The sequence below is a fragment of the Carcharhinus amblyrhynchos genome, unplaced genomic scaffold (assembly GCF_965287045.1).
Source record: "Carcharhinus amblyrhynchos unplaced genomic scaffold, sCarAmb.v2.hapA scaffold_49, whole genome shotgun sequence".
NCBI classification, from domain to species: Eukaryota; Metazoa; Chordata; class Chondrichthyes; order Carcharhiniformes; family Carcharhinidae; genus Carcharhinus; species Carcharhinus amblyrhynchos.
This window is the reverse complement of record NW_027649790.1, coordinates 2,222,764-2,248,558: the sequence shown is the minus strand read 5'-3', so window position 1 is coordinate 2,248,558 and position 25,795 is coordinate 2,222,764. Positions and strand designations below refer to the sequence as shown.

The following is a 25,795-nucleotide window of genomic DNA, read 5'->3' as shown; positions in this document are numbered from 1 at the left end:
TCTGGAATTCTCTGCCCGTTGAAGTGGTGGAGGCTGCCTCGCTAAATATATTTAAGACACGGGTAGATAGGTTTTTGATAGACAGGGGAATTAAGGGTTATGGGGAGAAAGCGGGAAAGTGGAACTGATCCACTTCAGATCAGCCATGATCTTACTGAATGGCGGGGCAGGCTCGAGGGGCTGGATGGCCTACTCCTGCTCCTATTTCTTATGTTCTTATGTTATGTTCTTATGATTCCAAATAAACCTATTAGACTTTAACCTGGTGTTGTGAGACTCCTTACTGCGCCCACCCTAGTCCAAAGCCGGCATATCTACTCCATAATTGCAACAACATCATAATCCCATGCCGTAATCCAGGTTCTCGGTTCATCTGTTTTGCCTGTTATACTTCTGGCATTGAAGCAAATGCACCATTTACCTCCAGTCCCTCTCTCTGCCTGCTCTTACTCCGTGTTATGTTTCTCTCAGTCTCACTTTCTTCCTCCGGTTCCTGTACCTTCTGGCCTGCCGTTCCGGTTCCCACCCACCACCCCCCACCCTCCACCCCTCTCCCGGCTGCAGCGCCCCTGGGCAGAAACCTCATTTTGCCAATGGCAGGAGGCGGTGAGAATAGTGCTGTGCGACCTTGCTGGCGGGAATCTCGCTTTTGGCCTCTTGCATCCACAGTAAACATGGACACAAAGCCCCGGCAGTCAACTCTGTTTCTCTCCACAGATGCTGCCAGACCCGGCGAGCATTTCCAGCACGTTCAGCTTTTATTTCAGATTTCTGACCTCTGCCATATTTTGCTTTCGCGCCTTCAACCTTTAACCTTTCCTGACCATTTAGATCATTGGCACCCATTTTGGTTGCTTGTCTCAGTACCTGTGTCCAAGGGAACACTTTAACTAAAGCTCTAAGAGTTAAAAAAGATGATAGTCAAAGAATAACTACGCCTACATGATTATAGATGTGTTGAGTTTGGGATGGATGGCTGAATATTAAAATTCCAAAATAAAGATTCTCCTGGGAGACGGGGTACCTAGTTTGACGCTGCACGCCTTGCTCCTGGTCAAAGGATGTGTCGCTTGGCAGACAAATTCCTTGCCACTGTACGCTGGACTGGACTTTAGCACTTGATTATTGATGGACCGTTCAGCTTTACCCAGGGAAAAGCCTCTCCAATTCTTCCAGTGCAGTGAGGCCTGCGGTAGGCCTCCTTCCCAGCTGCACGATAACATGGTGTATTCCAAACCCTTCACTGCGGAGGCTGAACACTTGGGTTTCCTTTTAGGCAACACTGAAAATGGAATAGAACTTTAAGACAGAACTAGTTGTGGAAAAGTCTCTCGGACGAAAGGAGGAAAGTAAACACAAGCGAGAAATTAGAGTGCAAAAAAGAAGTTACAAACCACAAATCTAGTTTGTCGTCTTCTGAATCTCAAAATAGGTCTTCCTTCATAATCCCTTCCACATTTTGAGGGGGCTGGGAGGGGAAGTTATGTCTAAATTGTGGGCTGGATTTTCTGGCCCTCTGATTGCCAGTTGGATCCTCCGTTCCCACCAAACGTGACCCCACTCAAAACACTATGGATATCGGCGGGTCTGGACGATCCTGCCAACTGCCAATGGAAATCTGCCACGGGGCAGCTGGAAAAAGCCACCCTGTGATACAAGGCCCATTCCAAATTCCTAATGATGATCCTCACCCCCATAAAAGATGTCAATAACAGCTATAGAATAGAATCCTTACAGTGCAGAAGGAGGCCATTCGTCCCATCGAGTCTGCACCGAACACAATCCCACCCAAGCCCTACCCCTCCATCCCTACATATTTTACCCACTAATCCCTCTAACCTAGACATCCCTGGACACTAAGGGGCAATTTCTTAGCATGGCCAATCAACCTAACCCACACATCTTTGGACTGTGGGAGGAAACCACAGCACCCAGGGGAAACCCACGGAGACACGAGGAGAATGTGCAAACTCCACACAGACAGCAACTTGAGCCGGGAATCGAACCCAGGACCCTAGAGCTGTGAAGCAGCAGTGCTAACCACTGTGCTACCGTGCCGCCCAATGTCAATAACAGCTTTAGAATAGAATCCTTACAGTGGAGAAGGAGGCCGTTCGGCCCATCGAGTCTGCACCGATCACAATCAGACCCGGATCTTATTCACATAACCCCACATATTTACCCTGCTAATCCTCATGACACTAAGGGGCAAGTTAGCATGGCCAATCCACCTAACCCACACATCTTTGGAGTGTGGGAGAAAACCGGAGGAAACCCATGCAGACACAGGGAGAATGTGCAAACTCCACACAGACAGACATGACCCGAGACCAGAATTGAACCTAGGTCCTTGGAGCTGTGAAGCAGCAGTGCTAACCACTGTGCCACCCATCAACCTTTCAAAGCCAGGAAGGGCACAATGTAACCTGTTGATTTTCATGAATTTGATTAGTCAATTACTGTGCGAGATTTGTAAAATTTAAATTGCAAATCTTTATATATTTCTTACTTTGCTTTTTCTTTTATCTCTCTCCCTCTAGTCAGTCTCTCTTTTCTTTTCGTTGCTTCTCTTTGCTTCTGACTTACCTCTAATTCAGCTTCCACCTCCCTTGTTCCCTGTTTCTCTCACAACCCTCAGATCTCCTGGGTTAATCCGCAATCATTAATGATTCTGGTTTCACAGTTCATAGAATCCCTACAGTGCAGGAGGAGGCGATTTGGCCCATCAAATCTGCACTGACAACAATCTCACCCCAAATCCCCGCAAACCCCCATATTTATCCTGCTAATCCCTCTAACCTACACATCCTGGGATATTAAGGGACAATTTAGCATGGCTAATCAACCTAACCCGCACATCTTTGGACTGTGGGGGGAAACCGGAGCACCCGGAGGAAACCCACGCAGGGAGAAAGTGCAAACTCCACACAGACAGTGACCCAAGGCTGGAATTGAACCTGGGAGCCTGGTGCTGTGAGGTAGCAGTGCCATCACACCAGCCACACAGAGGTCAAGTTCCAAATGCCCCACTGACCTCATTATCAACTCGCACTTCCGGTAATTTAAGGTGGAAATTTAACTGGAGCTGAATTGTGTAGGATAAAGTCTAACCAACGACCCTCACAACCAGATGCTCCACTCCAGCGAGATTTGCAAGGAGATTGCAGAAGCGTTTATTATGTGCACAGTGGGATCTATTCGCACTCTTCGCCTGCATGTTGGAGCTTTCAGGGGAAGAGGGGTTGCTTTTGGAGGCTAATGATATTGTTCACAAGATTAGTGCAAAGCCCAACAACATTACTGAGAGCAGGCGATGTGCTCGCTGCAAAGAACAAGATGCTGGAGAAGTGAAAAATGGCTAGTGTTCCCAATCCTTACAAATGGGCTGTGATTCCAACTGGGAAAGTGCTCATTGACTGACATCAGACTCAACCGGGTCACTCTTAAGAACATAAGAAATAGGAGCAGGAGTCGGCCATCTAGCCCTTCGAGCCTGCGCCGCCATTCAATAAGATCATGGCTGATCTGAAGTGGATCAGTTCCACTTTCCCGCTTTCTCCCCATAACCCTTAATTCCCTTGTCTATCAGAAACCTATCTACCCGTGTCTTAAATATATTTAGCGAGGTAGCCTCCACCACTTCAGTGGGCAGAGAATTCCAGAGATTCACCACCCTTTGAGTGAAGAAGTTCCTCCTCAACTCCGATCTAAACTGCCCCCCTCCTTATTTTCAGACTGTGCCCTCTAGTTCTGCTATCCTTTCTAAGCGGGAAGAATCTCTCTACCTCTATCCTATCCATCCCCTTCATTATCTCATATGTCTCTATAAGATCCCCCCTCAGCCTTCTAAACTCCAATGAGTACAGACCCAGTCTATTCAATCTCTCCTCATAGGCTAACCCCTTCATCTCTGGTATCAGCCTGGTGAACCTTCTCTGCTCTCCCTCTAAGGCCAATATATATTTCGCAAATGCAGCAACCAAAACTGCACACAGTACTCCAGTACTCTTAGCAACAGATAGTCCAGAAAAGGGGAAGGTCGACCACGGGGAAAGAGCACTTAGCATATTCTAGCACAGTTGTTCATTAGTTATACTCACGCGCAGTGGCTCTGCAGGACCAGTCTGCCCTCAAGGCTGGATGGGAGGCCCGGCAGGAATAGGTGCTGTTGTTTGAGGTCTCCCGTCCTGACTTTACTCTTGAAATACTGGATTGTCCCTCGGTGTCAATGCCACCTCTCGCCACATTAACCCACTGGAGAGTCGCCGGGGGGTCTCCACCTTCCCAAGAGCACCACAATGCTATATCCCGATTATCATTAACAGATAGCACGGTGCAGATGGGCCTTCCAGCAGGCAGATCTATACATGGCAGGAAGGACTACACAGGTTAGTAACTCGGTATATGGGGAGACATGATGAACAAGACTGAACCTGGGTCCTACCTGCACTCTTTCTGCCGCCTCTTCCCATTTACAATTAGCCAACGGACAACCTGTTTCCAACCAAGGGGATCATGGAACAGCAGCTGGCCAATGCCAACAGTTCAAGGGAGCAATTGGAGTGGGAGGAAATTGTTGTCACTGAGAGATGTTTGCAAACTAACCTGGAGGTAATCATTTACAAGCCCAGTAATCGGCAAACTTCCCTTACATGTGGCAATTAAACTCTAACTGACCTTTATCTCTTCAATTAGATCCAGTGATGCATAAATGGGTGGGTTTGAAAACAGATTTAAAACATTAGTTGCATCTTGCATTCTAACAATGTCTCTACCACTGCCGAGATTCTGACTTACCACGCCCAATGCCAAAGAAGGTGAACTTTAACACTTAACAGGGAGTTAGGCAAGTCAGTATTTTGAGGTGACTCTCTGGCTGTCAAGGAAAATGTTGATTTCAGTTTCAAGGTGTTGTGAAATGAGTTTTCTGCAGCAATGAATTGGGGAAAATGGAGAGAAGCAATGTCTTTAAAGAACATAGCAAAGTCCTAAACAAGAAATGCTATTGAAACTCATCCCAAGTCTAATAACACCCACATCATTCTGAAGGACATAAATTTTTGTGTCTCCATTAGGCTGCTTGTTCAGAACATTCACTCTTCCACACCGTTCCTTTTAATATCCTCTCAACATTCAAGGTTACGAAGAGAGCAGATTAGATACACTACAACTCCTTTACCTCACTGCAACCAGTGTCTTGTTCCCACAGCATCTGAAGCTGCTTCAGTTTTTGGGAGAAAATATTGCTTAGGCGTCCAGTGTCCAGACCATCTAGGGAGGTGGTCTGGACGCTGGACACCTAAGTTTTTTTAAAACTTAGACACTTAAGTGGACGCTTACACTGGACACTTAAGTTTTTTTAAAAATTTATTTAATAGTGTCACAAGTAGGCTTACATTAACGCTGCAATGAAGTGAAAATCCCCTAGCCGCCACACTCCGGCACCTGTCCGGAAACACTGAAGGAGGATTTAGCATGGACAATGCACCTAACCAGCACGACTTTCAGATTGTGGGGGGGGAAGCCGGAGGAAACCCACGCAGACATGGGGAGAACGTGCAGACTTTGCACAGACAGTGACCCAGGCCAGGAATCGAACCCGGCGCTGTGAGGCAGCAGTGCTAACCACTGTGCCGCCATTAACAGGGCAAAGGTGAACAAGGTTAGCGGGCAAAGCTTAAAAGCATTTAGACAGTTACGTGGGTAAGATGGGCATAGAGGGATGTGGGCCAAAGGCGGGCAATTGGGACTAGCTTAGTGATTAAATGAAAGGGCAGTATGGATAAGTTGGGCCTGTTTCCATAATGTAAACCTCTATGCAGTGGCAACATTCTAGACCCCACCAGATGATGCAGTTTTTATGCCATTTACAAGTCAAAGATTTTATTCATTTGGATGCCAATCTTCAAATGCCTCAGATGTTTGCGTTGTGGTTTGACCCAGCCTGCTGGAGTTGAGGATAGCGAGATACTGACCCAATCCAGAGGCTACAGTTGGGATTTTCCACTCTCACATCATCACAGGGAGAACACTGCCTGCCAATGGTGGGTCTGGAACATTTTTGGGAGGTAGTGAAGAGGAGCGTACAGCTTTCTCTTGTTACTTTATATCCAACTTTCTAGTAGGATTGTAAACCCTTCAGCATTGGCTTGGGATCTCCAGAAATTGAAGACCAATTTCCTAGACACTGCCGTGTGTAACCCTGAGGAAAATATCATTGGGACATTAGAAAAAGATTGGTTTGTTTTATTTTTCACTTTGAACAGATGTAGAAATATTGAAAATGGGTGGGAAAAGGGCTGTTTGGCTGTAATCATAGTACAGAAGAAATCCCTTATGTCTGCACTGACTCTGCAACAGAGTATCTTATCCAGGCTCTATCCCTGTAACTCCATGAATACAACCCATTAATCCCCCTACTCTACACATCATGGGAAACGAAGGGGCAATTCAGCATGGCTAATCCACCTATCATGCACCTCTTTGGACTGTAGGAGGGAACCCACGCAGACACAGGGAGAATGTACAAACTCCACACAGACAGTGACCCAAGGCTGGAATCGAAGCCGAGTCTTTGGCACTTTGAGGCAGCAGCGATAACCGCTGTGCCACTATATCGAGCATCATCCAATTGGCTAATGAGTCTATTTGCTTTTCGAAGGGAGGCAGTGCGTCACAAGGATGGATGTGTTGGCTGACTAATGGATGGAATGTGGAGGGGGGGGGAACCATGTGATGAAACCTGGAGGAATACATTGAATCACAGTTGGCAGCCCTGCGCTGGGTAACTCCTCTTCTGTGCAATACTGAATGTGAGCTACTGTGACTGATCATAGCCAGGGTGATGGCAGAAGGTTACAACAGTTAGTATCACCCATTCATCCTGTGCATGTTATTTCAACCACACTTTTTAAGCACCATATCACATCACTTCATATTGAAGACTGGTCTTATAATCGAGTTTGGATGATAGACAATTGGTTGTAAATAATACAAAAAAAATCACCATTTTTCAGCAAGACACTGCCAAAGGTATATCTGTAATTCGAGCCAAGAGCTGGCATTGCCCTGGATTGTATTTAGAATGCAAATAAGACCATCACAATTGTGTCAACTTCTTCCGCTGTTTCCCAGTTGTGTTGTGAATTAGTGTAGGATGTTACAACAATATACTAAGAGCACCTTAAAAAACAAATGTTTATTAATCTCGCCTTTTTGATCTGCAATTTGTAACTTTGTCAAGAAATATTGGCGTTTATGGTAAAAAAAAATCAAAGATGGAAATCAGCCGAGGATAACAAAAAGAGAAGCTTCTTGAAACCAAACGGCGTGAGATTAAAATCTACTCACAGTAGACAGTGAGTACGATGCTAGTCTTAGTCCTGGCGTTGAGAACTGTGTTATGTGCGAGGCACATGTAGGTTCCTGTTTGACTTCGGGAAATTCGTTCAATGACAAACTGCTGCCCTGCGTAGATCTGAGAGTTATTGTGGAACCAGATGTACTGGCTAGGCGGGTTGGAAGAGGCGGAACAAGTCATGGAGACAGTGTCCTGCTCAATGGCTGAGTAACCGACAGCGTTGAGAGCGTAAGGGGTCACATTGATGTCTGGCTGATCAGGACCATCTAGGAAAGAAAAGAAAGAGTTTTTTTATTCATTCATCGGGCGTGTGTGTCACTGGCTGGCCAGCATTTATTGTAAGACGTCTGACAACACCAGGTTAAAGTCCAACCGATATATTTGATAGTAAAATTGTGCGGAGGGTGTGGAGAGTCTGCAGAAGGATCTAGATAGGCTGGGCGAATGGGCCAGGAAATGGCAAATGGAATTTAATGTTGGCAAGTGTGAGGTGGTCCACTTTGGTAGGAAGAATGGTAGGAAGGACTATTACTTACGTGGCGAAAAACTGCAGCAGGCGACGGTGCAGAGGGACCTCGGGGTCCTTGTGCATGAGTCGCAAAAACCCAGCGTGCAGGTGCAGCAGGTGGTCAGGAAGGCGAATGGGATGCTGGCCTTCATAGCGAGGGGGATTGAATATAAAAGTAGGGAGGTCTTGCTGCAGCTGTATAGGGCATTGGTGAGGCCGCAGCTGGAGTACTGTGTGCAGTTTTGGGCGCCGCACCTGCGCAAGGATATTTTGGCCTTGGAGGGAGTGCAGAGGAGGTTTACTAGGCTGATACCGGAGTTGAGGGGGTTGAGCTATGAGGAGAGGCTGAATAAACTAGGCTTGTACTCGTTAGAGTTTAGAAGAATGAGGGGAGATCTCATTGAGACGTATAAGATGATGAATGGGATGGATAGGATAGAGGTGGAAAGACTCTTCCCGCTCAAAAAAGACAGTAGGACTAGGGGGCACAGCCTCAAGATAAAGGGGGGGCGGTTCAGAACGGAGTTGAGGAGGAACTTCTTCACTCAAAGGGTGGTGAATCTCTGGAATTCTCTGCCCGTTGAAGTGGTGGAGGCTGCCTCGCTAAATATTTTTAAGAAGCGGGTTGATGGGTTTTTGATAAGAGAGGGGATTAAGGGTTATGGGGAGAGGGCGGGAAAGTGGAACTGAGCCACGACAGATCAGCCATGATCTTATTGAATGGCGGGGCAGGCTCGAAGGGCCAGATGGCCTACTTCTGCTCCTATTTCTTATGTTCTTATGTTCTTAAGCTTTCGGGGTTTCTCCCTGTGTCAGGTGAATGGAGAGTTCTGGCCTCAGACAGAGCATATAACAGCACAGACAGTTTACAGATTACTGATTAGAATGTGAGTCTTTACAACTAACCTGCTATTCAAGTTTTAAAGATGCCGACAATGTGAGTGGAAAGAGCATTAGGCACAGGTTAAAGAGATGTGTGTTGTCTCCAGACAGTACAATAAGTGAGGTTTTGCAAACCCAGGCAAGTCATGGGAGTTACAGATAGTGTGACATGAGCCCAAGATCCCAGTTGAGACCGTCCTCATGTGTGGAAGTTGGCTATCAGTCTCTGCTTCATGTCACACCATCTGTAACCCCCATGACTTGCCTGGGTTTGCAAAACCTCACTTACTGTACTATCTGGAGACAACACACATCTCTTTAACCTATGCCTAATGCTCTTTCAGACTTGAATAGCAGGTTAGTTGTAAAGACTCGCATTCTAATCAGTAATCTGTAAACTGTGTGTGCTGTTATATGCTCTGTCTGAGGCCAGAACTCTCCATTCGCTTGACGAAGGGCAAACCCTGAAAGCTTGTGAGTTTACTATCAAATAAATTGGCTGGACTTTAACCTGGTGTTGTCAGACTTCTTACTGTGTTTACCCCAGTCCAACGCCGGCATCTCCACATCAGTATTTATTACCCATCCCTAGTTGCCCGAGAGTCAACCACGTTGCTGTGGCTCTGAAGTCACATGTAGGCCAGACCAGGTAAGGGCAGCAGATTTCCTTCCCTAAAGGACATTAGTGAACCAGATGGATTTTTCTGACAATGGTTTCATGGTCTTTACTAGATTCTTAATTCCAAATATTTTTTAATTGAATTCAAATTCCACTGTCTGCTACGGCGGGATTCGAACCCAAATCCCCAGATACATTTAGCTGAGTTTTGGGATTAATAGCCTAGCGATAATACTGCTAGTCCATCACCCCTCCTGCTAAATTACACTTCAACATAATTGTACAATACTTGCCCTTGTGGAAAGGTAACAGATGTTCACCAGGCCGATTGCTGAGATGGAGGGATTGGGCATTTATTGACAGGAGTTTTGTAAAATGAGAGGTGATCTCATTCAAATGTACAAAATTCTGACAGGGCTCGACAGGGTGGACGCAGGGGTGGCTGGGGAAGGGGGTCTGGAATCAGGGGACAACAGTCTGAGATGACGTGCAGGCCATTTAGGACAGAGATAAAGAGAAACCTCTTCACTCAAATGGCGGTGAATCTTTGGAATTCTCTTCCAGAGAGCTGTGGGATGTGTTCAAGACTGCGATCGTTAGATTTTAGCAGATTAAAAACATCAAGGGATACGAGAATAATGTAGGAAAATTGACATAGAAGATCAGCCACTGAATGATCTCGAAGGGCTGAATGGCCTATTCCTTTCCTTTTTATGTACTTTTGGATTTAACTTCATCAATCAATATTGATTAATGACAACAAGGATTGCAGTCAGTCTCATGGCACTAATACTTGCAAGCCAGAGCTTGGGTTGTAGAATTGGCCCTATGGTGTGAAAGACATTTACATATTGCAATTGAGAGGCTCAGGGCGGGATTTTACGACCTCCCTGGGGCGAGATTATAAAATCTCATCTGAGGCCAACAGAGATTTCTGTCCTGCGAGCCTCTCCTGCCCCTGGAATCGGGGGGGTGGGGGGGGGGGGGGGGGTGGCGGTGAGGCGATAAAATTCCAGCCACAGTATGTGCCAAAGCATTCTCCACTTAATGGGGCAATGTATAGTCACTGTGCGATGTAGAGACTATCCCAGCCAATTTACACCAATGAGATAATGAGCAGATGATCTTCCTGCAAAGATGTTGCTGAGAGACAGGTATTTCTGAGGGAGAAGTCCTCCTCTTTCTTTTAAAATAATACCGTAGGATCCACCTGACAGAGCAGGCAAGGCACTGGTTTGACTTTTCACCCAAAGAAGGGCAACTCTGACAGGATTGCACTCCCTCAGCATTGCACTGAAATACCAGCTTTGATTTTGTGCGCAAGTTATTTGAGTGGGATTCAACTCCATTTATCTCTGACACAGAGGAGGCAGGGTTACTCACTGAGCCACAGCTGACATCTATAAAGACATCTTGATCAATAGCAATAAAAACTAGCAGCAAATGGTGGCACAATGGTTAACACTGCTGCCTCACAGTGCCAGGGACCCAGGTTCAATTCCAGCCTGTCTGTGTGAAGTTTGCACATTCTCCCCATGTCTGTGTGGGTTTCCTCCGGGTGCTCCAGTTTCCCCCCACAGTCCGAAGATGAGCAGATTAGGTGGATTGGCAATGGTAAATATGGAGATATGGGATAGGGCAGAGGGAAGGACCTGGGTGGGGTGGTCTTTCGGGGAGCCAATGCAGAGTCAATGGGCCGAATGGCCTCCTTCTGCACAGTAGGGATTCTATGATTCGAACCAATAAGAGCCAGCAGACTTTGAGGTGCCTCAATTGGAACCAATTGCATTGAATACTGGGGAGGGAGCTTTTCCCAGGGCCTGGTATTACTCCTGTTTCCACAGTAGAGAGGAACGAGCTAACTAGAATAGAGTCCACACAGTGCAGAAGGGGGCCATTGGTCCCATTGGTCCTGCACCGACTCTCTAAAAGAACATCTTGCCCAGGCCCTATTCCCGTAACCCTGTGCATTTAGCATGGCCAAACCACCTAACCTGCATATCATTGGACTAAGGAAGGAAATCAGAGCACCCGGAGGAAACCCATGCAGACATGGGGAGAACATGCAGACCCCACGCAGACACCAAGGCCAGAATCAAACCCGGGTTCCTGACTCTGTGAGGCAACCAGTTGGGCACAAAGTCAGATTTAATTTGATGAACCTTTCATTGTAAATTCTGTGAAGTCTTCAGCCCGAGTAACGTAAGGAACTCACAGATGACATCGAGCCAGACGCGGTCACTGGTCTCTTCATTCACCTCGTTCTTAACGGTGCAGGTGTACCAGCCAGTGTGGTTCCTGTTTACTGAGGTCAGGTTCAGCAGGCTGTCTGCGCTCGCACTGATGTTAACGGGACTTCTGGATAGTGCTGCCTGCCTGTTCCAGATGTATTCCAGGGGACCGGTTCCATTCTCCACAGAACACAAAATCGAAATCGCAGCCCCTTCAATCGGAGCCGAGAGGCTCATCTGGACGGATGGTTTGGAAATTGGAACTGTTAAAGTAAAAGGAACCTGGTTATTTCCACAGAGCGAGCTAACATCTTCCACCTCTGCGTGTTCAGTTCAAAAACCTCCTGGCTCTAAGCCTGGTACACCAGTTTCCTTGCAGATTCCCAATGAGGTTCATTGTAAGTTCATGGAACAATATCTCATCTGCCAGTCAGCCGCTCTGTAGAACTCAACGTTGAGTTGAATTTCAGTTCACAATCTCTGCTCCCACTGTTTTAAAACATCAATGATTTTGCTGTTTCCCCCACTTCTAGACCCACCTTTCATTTCGTTATCTGTCCCCTTCCCATCTTTTCTTGACTTGCACCATTCTCCATTGTGCTGATTAACCCTCTCCTGTCCTCCACCCTTCCTGCTCATTACCAGCCTTCTCCCTCTTGTTTAAAACCTGACACATCCCCAGTGTTCCTCAGTTCTGATGAAAAGTCAGGGCTTGGAGTTTTACCTGGTTTTGTGCAATGTGGCAGCGTGTGGGAAAAGCAGCATTGACGCCATCCGTCCCAGTGGCAGCCTTCCCCACCATGTTGCTTGGCAACATCGTACATAAAGGTTGGAGGGGGATGATCCCATGACGTGATGCTGGTGGAGCGGATTCTCTGGCTGACCCCATCCTGACAGCAACTTTGTTTCTTAAAGTTCGGGGCGCCATTTATAAAGGCTGCCCCGATGCACAAAAGTTAAAATGGAAACTCCCACACCTTGCATCCACCCCTCCATGCAACTGCCCCAGCACTGCCCCCTGGCACTCCCCAGGAATTATCCTCTGGCACTGATCTCTGGAATTACTTACTCTTGGCACTGCCCCCTGACACTAACCCTGGCACTGCGCCCTGACACTAACCCTGGCACTGCCCCCTGGCACTGCCCCCTGACACTAACCCTGGCACTGCCCCCTGACACTAACCCTGGCACTGCCCCCTGGCACTGCCCCCTGACACTAACCCTGGCACTGCCCTAGCACTGCCTGGCCATCATCCTCTCCCCTGTGAGCAATGCACTCACCTGAGCTCCTCCGGCAGGTCTGCCTGCCAGATACATACCCTGGGAGAGCAGTTGTAATCCATGGCGCCGTGCACTGACACCGGGATGAATGGATAATGGGGCTGGGGAATCAGATGTAGCGCCCTGATAATGACATGCAATTTTATTCTAATGGGGTTCCAATTACATCACCGGTGAGGGGATCAGAGATGAGACTTCCCACCAACGTAAAACACAATTTGGGATTCTCGCGTGATTTCCTGATTCCGCCAACAAACTCACCCGAGAAGCGTGGAAGCCGAAAATCCCGAACAAAGACATGAAACATTGGCCGGGATTCTCCCATCCCGCCTGCGGTGGGTTCAGTGGAGGGCGGGAGTGGAGAATTTGGCGGGAGACAAAATATCAGAAACTCGCCGGTGTAAAATCACATGGCAATTCTCCCAATGGCGGGTCAGTCTGCCCATTGGCTGGTGCCAGGAATGCTATTTGCATTAATTCGCATCTCATGAATGCTCATTAAAACAACTGCTAACTGGTGTCCCAACAGACCTTTCAATCTTGCCCCATGCCAGCGGGAAGTCGTGTCAGTCTAAAACCTGATTGCTTAAGGGTGGCACACACAGGATGGTCTTCAGTTCACTAGAGACTTCAGGGTGAGTGCCACACTACCATGGTGCTGCACTGCTCCTAATGCATTGTACTCTGTACCCAAACAGGTGCCGGAGGGTAGCAACTAGGGGATTTTCACAGTAACTTCATTGCAGTGTTGATGTAAGCCTACTTGTGACACTAATAAAAAAACTGCAAACTTGAAACCACTCTGCCAGGTTAGAACGGCTCCTGCCTTCATCTCCGTGCTGAGCTGGTCTTCATGGACAGGCCTGTGCCGCTGGACCCATGGATCCTCCTGTGTCACCGAGTCAGGTCAGTACTGTGCTTAGGGTTGGGGAGTACAAGGGTCTCCTCCCCCTACCCCCACCCCCAGCCCCCACCCACCCCAACAGTGCTACACACCAGTGTCTATTTGGAAACGAATGTGCTGCAGGATGATAGAAACCCTACAGTACAGAAAGAGGCCATTCAGCCCATCGAGTCTGCACCGACCACAATCCCACCCAGGCCCTACCCCCCATATCCCTACATATTTTACCCACTAATCCTGTAACCTCCACATCTATGGTCAATTTAGCACGGCCAATCAACCTAACCCGCACATCTTTGGACTGTGGGAGGAAACCGGAGCGCTCGGAGGAAACCCACGCAGACATGAGGAGAATGTGCAAACTCCACACAGACAGTGACCCGAGCCGGGAATCGAACCCAGGTCCCTGGAGCTGTGAAACAGCAGTGCTAACCATTGTGCCACTGTGCCGCCCCTTTCAGGATTCAGGCAGCCACTGCGACAAAGGTCAGAATTCCACTGGGGGTGAAATACGTGGTGAGGCCCAGAGACGGGGTGGGGTCTGACAAAGGGAAGAGGGGCAATGTGGATGGAGGGTGGTGAAAGGAGGGGAGGGGGGTCAGGAAGGTTGAGGGCTCACAGTGGCAGGAAAGGGGCAAGGAGGTGGATGAAGAAGAACAATGGAAGGCAGAGGGAAAACTGAGGGAGGGAAACTAGACTCCAACAAGCTGCAAGAAAAGCTCACAAACAAGGGAATCAAAGGAATTTCACATTGGTGATGAGGCTTATTGGGCAGTTCTGTTCTGGTGCACCTCGCCACATAGATTGTATCTGGTTTTAACTGCTGGTCCAGGCCTTATAGATTGTATAAGAATCCTGTCAAGTGATTCACTTGCTATAGCTGATTGGTTTGCATTCTTGCAGGGAGGTTTGCCAGTCCTGTTAGAGAAGGTTTAAGCTCGCTTGGCAGGAGCGTGGGATCCTGAGAGAAGGTTCAGTAGGGGGCAGCCAAAATTAGACACAAGAGCAAGTGAGTGAGGAGGGTCATAGGCCAGTTAAGGCACAAAAGGAGTTTGGCAAGAGTGGATGGAATTTATTTTAATGCAAGGAATCTGATGAACAGATGGATTGAGGCACACACGGAGGTTTGCTGTCAATGAGACATGGTTGAGAGGGAGGCAGGATTGGCAGCTCAATATTCCAGGATATAGGACCATCAGACAAGACAGGGAAGGAGGTGAAAGAGGAGGGGGTATCGCAGTTTTGATCAGGGATTCGATTACTGCAGTAAAGAGGGAAGATATCTCAGAAGGTTCTTCAAAATGAGGCCATATGAACAGAACATAAAAACCATAAAGGAACAATCACATTGCTGGGAATGTTCTATAAGCTCCCTAATAGTCCGAGAGGAAGAGAAGAGCAGATATGTAGGCAATTTTCAGAGAAGTGTAAAAGTTATAGGGTAGTGATAATGGGGATTGCAACTTGCCCAACATTACTGGGCAAGTCATACTGTGAAAAGCTTAGTGGGAACGGAATTCTTAAAATTCACCCAGGAGAATTTTGTAAGCCAGTATGTAGTAGGCTCTACAAGACAGGGGGATAGTCCTGGACTTAACTTTAGGTAACAAAGCTGGGCAAGTGGTTAAAGTATCAATGGGGGAGCATATTGCAGGAAGCGATCATAACTCGGTTAGATTCAAGATTGTTACGGAAGAGGGCAAGGATGGGCCTGAAATCAAAATTCTAAACTGGGCAAAGGCTGGTTTTAATGAGATCAGATATGGTTTGGCCAGAGTGAACTGGAACAGGTACTTTTTGGGTAAATCTGTATCAGAACCGCGGGGTGCACTCAAGAAGTAAAGAGGGAGGGTACAAGGCCAACACGTTCCAATAAAGAGAAAGGGTGGGACCAGCAGATCCAGTGAGCCCTAGATATCAAGGGTTACACAGCACTGGATAAAGAGAAAAAGGGAGGCTTATGTCAGACATCAAGTCCTCAATACAGTAGAAACCCTGGAGGAATATAGAATGTGCAAGAGGTTACTTAAAAAGAAAATTAGGAAAGCAAAAACAGACACGAAAAGATACTGGCAGATAGGATAAAGGAAAATCGTAAGTTGTTTCAAATTAAGGGTGAAAGGATACCTAGGGAAAGAGTAGGTCCCATTAAGGACCATGGTGATAATTTGGGTGTGGAGTCAGAGATTGTAAGTAAGATTCTGAATGAATATTTTGTGTCAGTGTCCACTGGTGAGAGAGACAATGTGGATATAGAGAGAGGACTGTGATATAATGTAAAAAATTAACACCAACAGTGAAGAGATTCTGAGTGGTCTGGTAGGCTTTAAAGTGGATAAATCTCCAGGGCCGGATGGAATGTATCCTGAGTGAGGCAAGGGAGGAAATAGCAGAGGCACTGACAATAATTTTCAATTCCTCTCTGGCCACAAGAGAGGTGCCAGGGACTGGAGGACAGCCAATGTGGGACCATTATTCAAAAAGGGAGGATACCAGGAATGAAAAACATTAGATACAAGGAAAAATTAGAGAAATTGGGCTTAGTCTCCTTGGATCAAAGAAAATTAAGAGGTGACCATATTGAGGTGTTCAAAATCATGAACAATGTTGACAGGGTAAACGGGAATATTCTGTATCAATTAGTTGGTGTGCCAGTGACTAGAGGTCACAATTTCAAGAAGGTCAGGAAGAGAGCTAGGAGTGAGATGAGGAGAAACTTCTTCACTTGGAGAGTTGCTGGGATTTGGAATGCACTGCCTGGGAGAATGGTGGAGGCAGATTCCATAGGAGGTTTCAAAAGAAAGCTGGATACATATTTGAGAGTGATGAGTTTAGTGGGTTATGGAGGTAGGGCTGGAGAATGGGGCTAACTGGGTAGTCTATGCCTCCCTCTCTGCTGTAAAAATCTATGATTCAACAGACCAGGCCAGTCAGTCTAAACTCAGCGGTGGCGAAACTATTGGAAAAAATTCTTAGAGATGGAATTAATCTGAATCTGGAAAGGCAGGAATTCATCAAGAACACTCAGCGTGGTTTTGTTAAGGGGAGGTCCTGTCTGACCAGCTTGGTTGTATTTTTCAAAGAGGTGACCAGGTGTGTAGATGAGGGAAATGCACTTGACGTAGTCTTCCTGGACTCCAGCAAGGCTTTTAATAAGGTCCCACATGGGAGACTGATAACCAGGTGAGAGCCCATGTGATCCAAGCAAGTTTAGCAAATTGGATCCAGAGTTGGCTGAGTGGCGGGATGCAGAGAGTGATGGTGCTTTTCTGACTGGAAGACTTTATTCAGTGGCGATCTGCGGAGATCAATGTTGGGCCCTTGCTGCTTGTAGTTTATATAAATGATTTTGACTTGAAAGTAAAGGGTTGATCAGTAAATTTGCAGATAATACAAAAATTGGGAAACAGTCAGGTGGATAGCCTTAGATTACCACCTGAGACAAGTTGGCCAGATGGGTTGATCAGTGACAAATGGAATTCAATCTGGATAAGTGTGAGGTTGTGCACTTGGGCAGGACAAACAAGGCAGGGGGATACATGATGAACAGCAGGATCCTGGGAAGCAACGAGGATCAGAGGGACCATGGTGCGCATGTACACCGGTCCCTTAAAGTAGCGGGACAGATCATTAAGAAAGTATACGATATACTTGCCTTCGTTAGCCGAGGCAAAGAGTTTAAGAGCAGGGAGGTTATGCTGGAATTATGTAAAACATTCGCTCGGCCGCAGCTGGAGTATTGTGTGCAATTCTGGGATCCACATTGTAGGAGGGATGAGGTAGCAATGGAAAGGGTGCAGAGGAGATTTACTAGGTTTTGACTGGGCTGGAGAGTTTTAGTTTTGAAGAGAAATTGGATACATTGGGATTGTTTCATCTTGGAGCGGAGGAGACTCGGGGGGGGGCACGGGGGGAATGATTGAGATGTATAAAATGATGAGGGGCATAGATAGACAGACAGAAAGAAACTTTTCCTCTTGGCAGAGGGGTCAATGACTAGAGGACATAGATCTAAGTTAAGGGGTAGGATGTTTAGAGGGGATGTGAGGAAAAGTAAGGGGGTGGTAGGGGGTCTGGAACTCGCTGCCCAAAGGGGCAGTGGAGGCAGAAACCCACATAACATGGAAGAAGTATTTAGCTAGCTGCTTGCGGGGCCAAGGCATACGAGGCTGTGGGCCTAGTGCTGGAAAATGGGATTAGAATAATTGGGTGGTTATTTTTGACTGGGGAAATGGGCTGAAGGGCCTTTTCTGTAGAACTCTCTGACTCTCTGGTTCTAATTTATAAAAATGTTCACCAGGACTGATATGTTGCATTGACCGAGTTCTATTTCTGTGCCATTTTTGGAGATGTGCAGAGAAGCTAATAGTAAACATTTGCTATTTACAGAAACCACCCAGGGAACAACATGTTCGAGCTACAACATCTGCGAGCTCTCGATCAATCTACCCACAAAGAAAACCCTCAATAACAGTAACTGAACGCGAGTTAACCTCAGGATGTGCCCATTTGCAACAAGCCAGTTTACTAACAGCTCCAGAACATTGCATCACGCCCTCTCATCAAACAATCAACTTAACATGAGCAATGCCAGGGAGCGCTGCCAGCTTACAGCTACAGATATTGGGAGGTGTGAGGATTCGCAGTTGAGTGGGGAACAGGCTGGATGGAGAAGTGGGTCGTTTCCGGTCCGTCAATGTTTGTACAAAAGGTTTGGTTCTAAACACATCACGGAAAGCCTGCTCATTCTGTTTCGGTTCCGGAATGTTCTTTAAAGGGAGAGTACAGCAAATTGTGGCGGTCTTGTGGCATGAGGCTGCCTCTGAGCCACAAGTTTCGAGTTCGAGTCCCACCCCAGGACTCGATGGCCAAGAAGGCATTTTCCAACCGCAGCCAAACACAGTCATTGAATTGTACAGAAAGAGGCCATTCGACCCATCAAGTCTGTACCGGCCACAATCCCACCCAGGCCCTATTCCCATAACCCCACCTTTTTACCCTGCCAATGCCACAGACACTAGGGTCAATTTAGCATGGCCAATCAAACTACCCGCACACCTTTGGACAGGCTCAATCCTCCCAACATGCCAATGGCTGGTGTTAAGTGCAGAGTACACTCCTGGTCAGCCAATGCTTGAAGTGGAGTGGCACCTTTCAAGCTAGAACATGCTCGTGATCTGTCCCAGGTAAAGCCTTGCCACGGGAACAGATGAAAGGCTGCCTGGTGCACCCCTGTGGGGAGAGAAACAACCACAGTAAATTGAGGAGAGGGTGCAATTCACCTCTGTCAGAAGCAGGGGTGATGGTGCGGGGGCGTGGGGTGGAGCGGGGTGGAGATGGTTGGTTGCATTCTCCTTACTTTAAAGTTTATTTGTTAGTCACAAGTAAGGCTTACGTTAACACTGCAATGAAGTTACTGTGCTAAAGAGTTAAAATCTCAGACTCACCCAGGACATGTAACCTGACGAAGACGTAGATGAGTTTTGCCCCGTCGTTGGTGTCGTACAAACTTTGACACGTGAATCTTCCCTCGGCGGCCAGTTTCAGGTTATCTATGACCAAGTCCGCACTGTCGGAGAGGACCTTCACATCACCAAACATGGAGGCCATTTTCTGCAGCTTGGGGCCCATTCCATAGTTGTACAGGACCGCACGGATGTCACTGAAGCCAGGCCTAGTAAAACCCCAAATGTAAATGGTGGGCAAAGGCTGGCCGCATTCCAGGATCACAGATCGACCTATGACCCCTTTCACCTGGCTCTCGATATACGTGACCTCCTCGGGATCCAGGATATCCAACCCTGAGTAAGAAAGAGACCCAGTTACTCACAAAAATTAAATGATTGGGATGCTGGGCAGGTCGGGTAACGTCAGTGGTGGGGAGAGAAACAAAATTATCATTTCAGCTCCGTGACTTTTCCACAAAACTGGAAGGTGTTAGAGAGTTAACGGGATTTAAGGGGCAGGGAAAGGATAAAAGGTGAGCGAGTGGCAGGCAGGAGAGATTAAACGACAAACAGAATGATGTGAAGGACAAAAGAGGGAGTGAGAGGACAAGAATAGCAATGAAAGATGGATGCAGAGGAAATGTAAATGCTTAAAGGGGAAGGAAGCATGGGCAGCATGGTGGCACAGTGGTTAGAACTGCTGCCTCACAGTGCCAGGGTCCCAGGTTCAATTCTGGCCTTGAGTGACAATCCATGTGGAGTTTGCACATTCTCCCCATGTCTGCATGGGTTTCCTCCGGGTGCTCCAGTTTTCTCCCACAGCTCAAAGATGTATAGGTCAGGTTGATTGGCCATGCTAAATTGCCCAATAGCTTCCAAAGATATGTACATTAGGGGGATAAGCGTGTGGGTGTTCTAGGGATAGGGCAGAGTGGTGGGCCTGGGTAAGATACTCTGTTGGAGAGGCAGTGCAGACTCAATGGGCCAAATGGCCTCCTTTTGCACTGTAGAGGTTCTATGGATAGCAGTCCAAATTGTTCAAAATTTTTTTAAACAATGAAAGTGGATGGATCAAGATTCTGGAGTATTTCTTGATTACATCTGAAGAGGCATAGTGGCACAATGGTTAGCACTGTTGCCTCACAGCACCAGGGACCCAGGTTTGATTCCCAGCTTGGATTACTGTCTGTGTGGAGTCTGCACATTCTCTCCGTGTCTGCGTGGGTTTCCTCCAGGTGCTCTGGTTTCCTGCCACAGTCCAAATGACATGCTGGTTAGATACATTGGCCATGCTAAATTCTCCCTCAATGTACCCGAACAGGTGCCAGAGTTTGACGACTAGGGGATTTTCACTGTAACTTCATTGCAGTGTTAAAATAAGCCTACTTGTGACACTGATAAATGAAGTTGAAATTTTAAGAGGGAGATTTCAGTTTGTGTTTGTATCTGTTCATATCAGGCAGCGTCCTAGTGAATGTACACTGGCTGTACCTTCTTCACTGACACAACATTCTTCCTATTGTGTGGGGCCCAGTGCTGCACACACCCATGTGTGAGCTAAACTGAGAGTGAATCATTGAACTGAGTAACAACGGGATTTTGTTGTGAGTGGAAATTCAGAGCAGAGTGGGTAGGAAATGAGTAACTTAAATCAAGCATAACAGAAAATAAATAAACATATAAATAAGTAATTCAAGAATCTAATTCAATCTAAAATTAAAATTAATTAAGTAGTATGTACCAACATTAAAAGGTTCTGAATTATATTGAATGATTAATAAATAATAATACCAACGTAAGTAAGCAGTAATAAATAAAATCAATAAATAATGAATAAGTAGTAAATAAAAGGAGTTCATAGAATGCCTATAGAACAGAAGGAGGCCATTCTGCCCATCGAATTTGCACTGACCACAATCTCACCCGGTCTCTGTCCCCACAACCCCACACGTTTACCCTGCTAACTCCCCTGACACCCAAGTCAATTTAGCATGGCCTATCAACCTAACCTGCACATCTTCGAGGAAACTGGAGCACCTGGAGGAAACTACCATAGAACATAAGAACATAAGAAATAGGAGCAGGAGTAGGCCATCTAGCCCTTCGAGCCTGCCCCGCCATTCAATAAGATCGTGGCTGATCTGAAGTGGCTCAGTTCCACTTTCCCGCTTTCTCCCCATAACCCTTAATTCCCTTGCCTACCAAAAACCTATCTACCCGCGTCTTAAATATATTTAGCGAGGCAGCCTCCACCACTTCAATGGGCAGAGAATTCCAGAGATTCGCCACACATGGAGAGAATGTGCAAACTCCACACAGACAGTGACCCAAGCCGGAATTGAACCCAGGATTCTGGCCCTATGAGACAGCAGTGCTAACCACTGTGCCACCATGCTGCCCAGTTAAGGTGATACAACATTGATATAACACTAAATAACTAACTTACATAGAATGATGGGGTAGCTACAACCTGAAATTCTGATGTAATGTGGAAACCCAGAGTGCTTTGTGCGTTCTGGATGATCACATGTGATATCCAGAGATCATCTACTCGAACTAGAGCTCAGGGTTTTTTTAATTCACTCGTAGGATATGGCTGTCTAATTGCCCTAGGTGCCCTTGAACTGATTGGCTTGCTTGGCAATTTCAGAGGGCAGTTGAAAGTTAACAACATTATTCTGGGTCTGAAGTCGCTTGTAGGCCAGACTGGATAAGGATGGCAGATTTCCTTCCCTAAAGGACACTAGTGAACCAGATGGGTTTTTAACAATAATTAACAATGGTTTCATGGTCATCAGTAAATTCTTAATTCCAGATATTTTGCACTGAATTCAAATTCCACCATCTGCCATGGTGGGATTCGAACTCAGGTCCCCAGCTGAGCTCCTGGATTAATAGTTCAACGATAATACCACCAGGCCATCGCCTCTCCTTTCTACATTTTGAAAAAATCTTCTGGAGGCACAGCAGAAAGACAAGAGCTTGAGCTGGCAGTGCAGAATGTTCCAGAACTATGACACCCACAGAACAGTTTTCAGTGCTAAATGAGAGGGACAACACGTCAGCGGATTGTAGTCTAGAACCTGTCCACAAGGTCACGGAGAGAGTGGCAGCAAAGTGTAGACCTGCAGTTGTCACAGGGGATTCAATAGTCATTTTGCTTGAGTAAAGCTGGAAAAAGAGATACTTTGTCAAAACTTTTCATTTTGTACTCATCAGGAAACTTTGCAAGAATACCAATGTCAGGAAAAGCAACAAATTTATACTGTACGAGAAAAGGATGCTGATTGTTTGGAAAGTTAACCCGATTGGTATCGGATTTTTCAAGGTGTTGTTTTCCCTTACATTGATATTATTCTGATTTGTCCTGATGAGTGCAAGGCGTAAAGCTTTAACAATGTGTTGCTTTTTTCAAAAATAGTCGAGCACTTCTCCATCCATTGACATGCATCCTGTGTTGTCCCCCTGGCATCAAGGTTAAGGACATTGCTGAGGGGGTGCAGAACATTTAGAGAGAAACAATCAAAGTCGTGGTCCATTGGGGTCCAATGACAGGGGCAAGGAAAAGATTATGGCCCTGTGGTCAGAATTTCAGAAGTTATGGAGCAGAACGTCAACGGCAATGATCCTGTGGTCAGAATTTCAGAAGTTATGGAGCAGAACGTCAAAGGCAATGATCCTGGGGTTGCTCTCAATGTCGCGCGCTGAGTGTTTATTATGAGTCACCAAACATTGGGAATGATATAGAGGAGAAAATTCTCAGACCAATTCCAGAAAGATGTAAAAATTAGAAGTTACTGAGAATGGGGAACTTCAACTGTTAACCATAAAACCGTAAGACGTAGGAGCAGAAGGAGGCCATTCAGCCCATCGAATCTGCTCTGCCTTTCAATGAGATCATGATTGGTCTGATACGATAATCCTCAACTCCATTTACCAGTCTTAACCCTCATAATCCGTGATTCCCTTACTGATTAAAAATCAGTCTATCTCAACGTTGAACATACTCAATGACCCAGCCTCTAAAGCCCTCTCTGGAAAAGAATTCCACAGATTCACTCCCCTCTGAATGAAGATCTGCCTTAAACGGGGGATCCCTTACTCTGAGATTGTGCCCTCTGTACCTGGATTCTCCTATAACAAGAGATAACCCCTCATCATTCACCCTGTCAAACTCCCTGAGAATTAGTCGCAGTAACGTCACCTCTCATTCTTCTAAACTCCAATGATTACAGGCCCAACCCACGCAACCTCTCCTAAATAAACTGAGAAATTAACAGGAGAAGTAGGGAGAGAATTCCCTAATTCTTGAATATTCGCTCGGGAGAACCTTTTGGATCTGTGTAGACATTGAGAAAGGAAGCAGTACTGAACCTCATTCTAGGGAAGGAAACAAGGCAATGCAGTATGTTTCATAGAACATTGAAAAACTACAGCACAAACAGGCCCTTCAGCCCACAAGTTGTGCCAAACATGTCCCAACCTACTAGGCTTATCTATAACCCTCTATCTTTCTAAGTCCTATGTAATTATCCAAAAGTCTCAGTTTCAGTGGAGGATCGTTTGGGAAAAAGTGATCACAATATCGTGAAGATTAGAATGGTCGTGGAAAATGACAAAGAAGAATCAAAATTCGATAGGAAGAGGGCTCATTTCGATATGGCGTAAAGGAATCTGGCCCAGGTGGATTGGAATCAAAGGTGAACTAGTGAAACAGCCAAATGACGGACAAAAAAGGCCCTGTGGAGAATAATCATAGAATCCTACAGTGTAGAAGGAGACCATCGAGTCTGCACTGACCCAGGTTCTATCCTCATAACCCCATGCATTTACCTTAGATAATCTCCCTGACACTAAGGGGCAATTTAACATGGCCAATCGACCATGGGGTGGCACAGTAGCACAGTGGTTAGCACTGCTGCTTCACAGCTCCAGGGACCTGGGCTCGATTCCCGGCTTGGGTCACTGTCTGTGTGGAGTTTGCACATTCTCCCCGTGTCTGCGTGGGTTTTCTCCGAGTGCTCCGGTTTCCTCCCACAGTCCAAAGATATGCGGGTTAGGTTGATTGGCCATGCTAAAATTGCCCCTTTGTGTCCTGAGATGTGTAGGTTAGAGGGATTAGTGAGTAAATGTGTAGGGATATGGGGGTAGGGCCTGGGTGGGATTGTGGCCAGTGCAGATTCAATGGGCCAAATGGCCTCTTTCTGTACTGTAAGGTGTCTATGTTTCTATGACCTAACCCGCACATCTTTGGACTATGGGAGGAAACCGGAGCACCCGGAGGAAACCCACGCAGACACGGGCAGAATGTGAAAACTCCACACAGACAGTGACCCGAGCCGGGAATCGAACCCTGTTCTCTGGCACTGTGAGGCAGCAGTGCCACATGCCGTCCACTAAATAAAGGGGGCATCATTAAGATAGGAAATTAATCTTTTGTGTGTCTTCACTAACAAACAGAACTCTAACAATGTCACAGGAAAGGGAAGGGTAGGAGAGACATTGGAGCGGATAAAAATAGATAAGGAGGATGTATTTACAGGTTTGGCATTGCCCAAAGTCACCCAATCCAGAGAATGGATTTAATTAACTATCCTGGTGGATGGAGCTAGGGGGATTGGTGGTGGGAGAGGGCATAGAGAGCCAGGGGTGAATTTATTTAATGTCTAGTTGCCCTTGAAACCCCTTGCCCCCCACATACTCCTTACAGCCAACAGAGAAGACACTTAACCCTGGGCTATATTCCAACATCTTATATTCCAGTCTTTATATGCCCTGTTTGTGAACAGAACTCCTGACGAAGGTGCAGCGCTCCGAAAGCTAGTGGCTTTTGCTACCAAATAAACCTGCTGGATTTTAACCTGGCGTTGTAAGACTTCTTACTACATTCCAACCCCAGTGAAAGTTGCTGGAAGTGTGAGTTTTACCCCCAGTGCACCACACTGCTGCCCTATAATGTAAAACAATTATAATATTGCTGGACATTTCCAAACACAAACACACTGCAGAACACCCCCCTGCAACAGCACTCAGGACATTTACACACTTCATTATTTGTGTTGAAAGGAAACAGTCAGATTTGAAAGGATTAGCCTTAAAGTTATATTTCATCCTATTGTGCTGTAACTTCAAAATTACTTTCCCAGGGGTTTGGGCAGCAGAACCAGGACAGCCCCTAGATCTTACCTAGGGCCAGCGGGGCGAGAATCCACAGAAACCGAAACCGGGTTTGAAATTTCCGAGTCAATCCATCACCCATTTCTGGAACATGCTGCAGCAGGATGTGAACACCCCCTTTGACCAACGTGCTGGCAGGGACCCGCGGCCCTGAGCAACCTATCTCAACCCTCTCCTCCACACTTCCATCCTCCGCACGCTTTGCCCAGGGGTCCGGTCTGAGCAATCACGGTGAAGTATCTGCACTGACTCAGGCGAACGAGACCCAAGGAACATGAGGCACTTGCAAGCTTCTCAGATTGACTCTGAATTATTCATCGGCCCTCCTTCGATAAGGCGGTGTCTGGTTACCAACGTGCTGTCAGTCCATCTATTATGCAGAGGTA

At 46.7% G+C, this 25,795-nt stretch overlaps 1 protein-coding gene across 1 annotated transcript in view; it reads right to left on the bottom strand.

The window, feature by feature from the left end:
* vsig10l2 (V-set and immunoglobulin domain containing 10 like 2) overlaps positions 1-25,491 on the bottom strand; it is a 54,017-nt gene extending 28,526 nt beyond the window's left edge. The window contains 6 exon segments of the mRNA XM_080182251.1: positions 1,025-1,282; positions 4,101-4,361; positions 7,351-7,626; positions 11,585-11,863; positions 19,233-19,586; positions 25,419-25,491. Coding sequence (XP_080038377.1) covers positions 1,025-1,282; positions 4,101-4,361; positions 7,351-7,626; positions 11,585-11,863; positions 19,233-19,586; positions 25,419-25,491 — 1,501 coding nt within the window.
* Between the last annotated feature and the right edge of the window lie 304 nt (positions 25,492-25,795).